This window comes from Dreissena polymorpha, chromosome 8 (genome assembly GCF_020536995.1).
Source record: "Dreissena polymorpha isolate Duluth1 chromosome 8, UMN_Dpol_1.0, whole genome shotgun sequence".
Classification (NCBI taxonomy): domain Eukaryota; kingdom Metazoa; phylum Mollusca; class Bivalvia; order Myida; family Dreissenidae; genus Dreissena; species Dreissena polymorpha.
The window spans coordinates 58,755,071-58,761,409 of record NC_068362.1 but is presented as its reverse complement, the minus strand read 5'-3'; the positions used below and the strand labels follow the sequence as shown (position 1 = coordinate 58,761,409).

The 6,339-nt window shown below is 42.9% G+C and overlaps 1 protein-coding gene across 1 annotated transcript; it reads left to right on the top strand.

Annotated features, from left to right (window-relative positions):
• The first annotated feature begins 1,330 nt into the window (after positions 1-1,330).
• LOC127840561 (uncharacterized) lies at positions 1,331-5,737 on the top strand. The gene has a single exon (XM_052368972.1). It carries the CDS (start codon positions 1,331-1,333, stop codon positions 5,735-5,737), a length of 4,407 nt encoding a protein of 1,468 aa, XP_052224932.1.
• Positions 5,738-6,339: the final 602 nt, after the last annotated feature.

Here is a 6,339-nt window from a genome sequence, read left to right as displayed (position 1 = left end):
GAATGTACAGACATTTTCGATTTCAGACTTAAAAATCTTACTTATTTCGCATTTTTCGACACATGTTCTTCATAACTGTTATTTTGATTTATATTGGAATATATGTTGAATATGTTTTTTTAACATTTTATATAAATTAATTAATATTTGTCAAAATCGTATAATCTCGCTTTAATGGATGTGACACCAAACTTTAAAATATTTTACCAATACATCCCAGAGGACAATCTGAGTACAGTTAACTCATTCATAACCAAAAATACCTGTTGTGAATGTAACGTAACGTTATTTGCCGCGCCGCGCTTAAGTGTATTACGTCCCTGACGTCACGCCATATTTGTTGTTGTTTATATACGTCATGTTTATATTTGAATCTGAAGTAAAAGGAAGAACCTGAACGCAAAACGCTTTGTACCTCTATTATCCCACACGATCGCGATATTGGTGCCGTTACAAAAAAATGAATCTACAGAAAATACAGATACAGAGAGAGGGTCACCGCCGCTTCATTGAGAAATATTTGGAGAAAATCGAACAATCTAAGGAGAACGATTCATTGACCGATTTTCACGCTATTCTCAAAGCTATCGAAGCGAAAGTCACGATTCTAGAGACACTGATTGAGAAAATACTTTCACAGACGGAGATAGATGGATTAGAGGAAGAAATTTTTCAAACAGACACGTATTCAGCGGAACTGGATATCCAGCTGTGTCGCTTACGAGCTTTCCGAGATCAACAGGAAAAGAGAGCAGCCCCGCATACTACCGACCTACCACGAGATGACCAGAGAAATTCATGTAATCAGCAGAGCAACAACAATGGTTTGAACCCGGACGCTTCTTCTTTCTTTCCCAACAGAACTGTAAGTTACAATTCTAATCATTCAGTCAGTAGCGATTCGACGCAATTTTACAGGCTACCTAAAATTGCATTACCAAGTTTTAGTGGAGATATATTGCGATTGCAATCCTTTTGGGATTCATATGAGTCTACCATTCACATGAACGCTAATCTGACCGATGTCCAGAAATTCACGTATCTCAAATCACAACTTGAAGGAAATGCCGCACGAGTTATTGAAGGTTTTGCCATGACTAACGCAAATTATGCACGTGCTATAGATCTACTGAAGGAAAGGTATGGCCAGCAACATAAAATCATACACGCTTCCATGCAGGCTCTATTACAACTACCCGCCCCGTCCAGTAAAGTGTCCAGTTTGAGAACTTTTCATGATAAAATGGAGACCTACATTCGGAGTTTAGAAGCTATGGGTCAGAGTCAAGACACTTAAGGTTGTTTGCTAGTCCCAGTTGTTATAGATAAGATGCCAGTTGAAATTAAGAAGCAGTTAGCTCGTGAAAAGGGAGATAACAGTTGGTTACTAGAAGATCTGCGTCGTGCAATCAATAGGGAGATTGGAATCCTAGAAACAGGTAACATCCGTAGCGAACCGGAAGTAGAGGAGTTCAGCGCAACAGCGTCATTTCATACAGGAGCGAAATATAGGAAACCCCCCACGCCCACAAATCCCGCCACCCCCAATTACCCAAGACCTTCAACCGGAAGTTCATCACACAGACCCGAGATAAAGTGCGCCTTTTGTGATAGTGACCACAAATCCCATGAATGTAAAACCCACCCAGATGCAGAATCCCGTCTGAAAATAGTAAAAGAGAAACACTTGTGTTTTAACTGTTTAGGCACTCACCAAGTAGCTAAATGCGGTTCAAGGAGACGATGCCAATTCTGCCAGCGAAAACAACATACGGCAATTTGCAAATCAGGAGAAAAGGACAACCAGACGAAAAACGCCGAGACTGCATCGCCGGAAACAGCCGTACTTCATTCATGCACGAGCCTTCCAGACAAGGATGTATTGTTAAAAACTGCCATAGCAACCGTATCGTCTGTGAAAGTACAGACTGAAGCAAACATCTTATTCGATGAGGGTGCCCAGAAGTCGTTCATTACGGAACAATTGGCACAGGAACTTGAACTCCCTATACAAGGCACAGAAACTATATACTTATCGTCGTTCGGGAGCACTAGCAACAAAGCACAGCAAACAGATGTGGCTATAGTGAACGTTGTTACAGATAGAGGCCAGAAGATCCCGATACGAGTATTAATAGTACCTACCATTTCAACGCCCCTCAACCAGAGATACCAACAATCAGTGTCCGATTTACCGTATCTACAAGGTCTTAAACTCGCCCATCCAGTTACAGGAAACTCCATATTTACAATTTCGATGCTGATAGGTGCAGACTTTTACTGGGATATCGTTGAAGATCACATAGTACGTGGAAATGGACCCACCGCTGTGAGATCAAAGATCGGCTACCTGTTATCGGGACCTTTCCAAGCACAAAACAACCGAGCTACAGATCACGTGTTCAATGTAATGGCGTCGCCTATGACAACGGACGTATTAGAACGTTTTTGGAATCTGGAGAGTATGGGAGTTACTCAGAGCGACGAGAATATAGACAAGACACGCTATTTCAAGGATTACCAGACTTCATCCATAGAATACGAGAACGGACGGTACACTGCCAAATTACCTTGGAAACTAGACCACTCGCCCCTCCCTAGTAACTACGACATAGTGAAAGCAAGAACCGAGAGTACTCTGAGAAGACTACGTAGAGAGCCCCATCTACTCCAGAAATATGACGAAATCATTGCTGAACAGGAACGACGTGGTTTTATTGAGAGAATTGATAACGATACCCCACCCACAGGACAACTCCACTACATTCCCCACCACCCAGTGAAAAAGGATTCAGCGACCACGCCCATTCGGATAGTATATGATTGCAGCTGCCGCACATCTACCCAGTTCCCATGCTTGAATGATTGTTTAGAGTCGACCCCACCCATGTTGAATGACCTTACCACCATACTAGTGAAATTCCGTCTCCATGGTTACGCCATCACAACAGACATTGAGAAAGCCTTCCTTCATGTCGGATTAAATGAAGGAGACCGAGACGCTACCAGATTTCTATGGACAAGCGATACTTCTAATCCCAACAGCCCATTACAAACTTACCGTTTCAAGTCCGTGTTATTTGGTGCCACCTGCTCGCCATTCATGCTTAGTGCGACCATTTTGAAACATCTTGAAATAAACAAGCACGTGCCCGCAGCCAAGGTCATCGAGAAAGATATATACGTGGACAATATACTTTCAAGCTTCGAGAAAGAGTCAGATCTACTAACCTACTTCACAGAGTCCCGACGTTTGATGTCCAGCGCATGTATGAACCTCCGTTCATGGACCTCCAACAGTGAAACACTTAGATCCCGTGCAAAAAAAGAGAATGTGCTAGATACGGACGAAGTTGTTAAGATACTTGGAATGAGATGGAACCCGGTCAAGGATGAAATGTCATTTGCTGAAAGAAACATCCCAATCCTAGATGTCGTTACGAAGAGAACCATTCTAAAACACTCATCCCAGATCTATGACCCCCTTGGTCTACTTAGCCCCGTGTCCGTCAGTGCAAAGATCTTACTTCAAGAACTATGGAAAGCCAAATATGACTGGGATACCGCTTTACCCGATCATATATGCGAGACCTGGAACCAGCTAGCTAAATCCCTCAACAGAGCTACAGGTGTGAACTTTTCCCGACAATTCTTACCCTCAGTGAACAGTGAAACCAGCCTTCATATATTTGTAGATGCAAGCGTCAAATCCTACGGAACAGCAGCCTACATTTGCGACCAATCACAATCTAGACTCGTAATGGCAAAGAACAGAGTAGCGCCACTAAAGACATTAACCCTACCCCAACTTGAACTGATGGCAGCATTGATTGGAGCAAGACTTTCATCCCACCTACAAAAGTCCATACCCCCACAGAAAGTGACATTTTGGTCAGACAGCCAGATTGTACTCCACTGGCTAACTACATCCAAATCATTGAAACGCTTTGTCCAAAACCGAGTAGACGAAATCCACCAGCTAACAGATCAATCACCATGGAGGTATTGCCCCACCCATGAAAACCCAGCAGATTTACTGACACGTGGTGTATCAGCAGATACCTACCTTGACAACCAGTTATGGAACGCCGGTCCGACATGGTTACCTCACTCAGAAGAATGGCCTACTTGGAAATACGACCAGTCAATTCTGCAGAAGACATCCGAAAGTGAAGACACGAGTTCTCAGCAGGCGACAAATGTGGTAATGTTAAATTGCACGGAGATCACGGGCGTTCATAGAGCCATCAACATAGAGAAGTACAGTACTTACCTGAAATTACTTCGCGTCACCGCTTATGTACACAGATTCATCCGCAACTGCAGAAGACCAAGAGATGAAAGACTAACCAACAGCTTGTCAGCAACAGAACTAAAAGAGGCAGAAGTTAAATGGCTGAGATCGTGTCAAACAACCAACTTTCAAGATGAAGTAGAAAATCTTCAATCAAACAGTACCCGTTTACCGCTTGTTAAGCAACTTAGATTGTACCTGGACCAGCAAGGATTACTTCGTTGTGGTGGTAGAATTCATAACGCCCCCTTGGAGTATGATGTCAAATTTCCCTACCTCTTACCAAAGAAACATGTCCTGACCAAATTGATTGTGTTCGATGTCCACAAGAACCAACTTCATTCCGGAGTTAACAGCACCATTACACAGATCAGACAGAAGTACTGGATACCATCCATCCGCCAGTGTGTAAGATCGTTACTAAGGACATGTATACAGTGTACCAGAGTAACCGGAAGACCCTATGCAGCACCAGACCCACCTCCCCTCCCCAAAGTCAGAGTAAGCGAAGCCCCACCCTTCAGCGTCACAGGTGTAGATTTCACTGGCGCATTATTTGTAAAGAACGCTACCGGAAGTGAAACGAAATGCTACATCTGCCTTTTTACATGCGCATCAACAAGAGCCGTCCATTTGGAAGTTGTACAAGACCTATCAACCGACTCGTTCCTTCAAGCGTTCCGTAGATTTGCCAGCCGGAAGTCGTTGCCCATGGTGATGATATCAGACAATGCTTCGACTTATATTGCTGCTGCTAATCACCTTAAGAAGCTATTCAACTCCCAAGTCGTACAAGAGGAGCTCAGCAGAAAGGGAACAGAGTGGCGATTTATTCCCAAACGTGCACCATGGTACGGTGGTTTTTGGGAACGTCTCATTGGACTCACTAAGACGTCTCTAAAGAAGATCCTCGGAAGACGATACGTTTGCATGGAAACGTTGCAGACGATAGTGACAGAGATTGAAGCTGTTATCAACGATAGACCGCTAACGCACGTATCATCAAGCATCGACGACTTGGAGCCGTTAACGCCATCACATCTTCTTTATGGCCGCAAGATGACGTCACTTCCGCATCACACACATTTATCCGACGATGAAATGACGCAAATTCAAAGTGACCAGACGACACTAACCAATCGGGCGAAGCAGCAGTCAGACATCATCGAACAGTTCTGGAGACGTTGGAAGTCGGAGTACTTAACTGCCTTAAGAGAGTTCCACACAACAACGGGCTCTAACGAGAAACGCATTAGGGTCGGAGATGTCGTGCAGATATACGATGAGGGACCACGTATCCGTTGGAAACTTGCTGTAGTCCTAGAGCTGATGACCGGAAATGATGGTTCAGTCCGTGCCGCGAAGATAAAGACGAAACGTGGAATAACAAATAGACCAATAGTGAAACTCTATCCATTAGAAACAGTCAGTGATGTTGAATAGAGAACAATTAAGTATTAAAGGTTAACGCGCAATTGTGATTGAAATACCGAAATAGACAGTTGAGTGTACATGTAATTGAAATACGAGAGACACTTATTAAATTGTTGTTAAGAAATTGTTATTCAGAAATTGAGTGATAAACATTTGATATTCATTTCAAATCAACGTGTATACTTGTGGTCAAATTAGTGTTACTGCAATCTTAAGATTTTAACGAATGATTCAGGATATCATAAGTAATGATACATATTCTCCTCTGATTGTTAATAATTGTCACTTTTCGCGGCCCCCAGAATGTTGTGAATGTAACGTAACGTTATTTGCCGCGCCGCGCTTAAGTGTATTACGTCCCTGACGTCACGCCATATTTGTTGTTGTTTATATACGTCATGTTTATATTTGAATCTGAAGTAAAAGGAAGAACCTGAACGCACAACGCTTTGTACCTCTATTATCCCACACGATCGCGATAATACCATAGATTTTGACGATTCACTTGTATTTGTTGATCACCTTGTGCAGACTATTTAAAGTGGGGGCTTTCTTACTGATGCGAGTCAACAAACTGAAAATTTGAAAGTGTAAATGTTGATATTTTAACT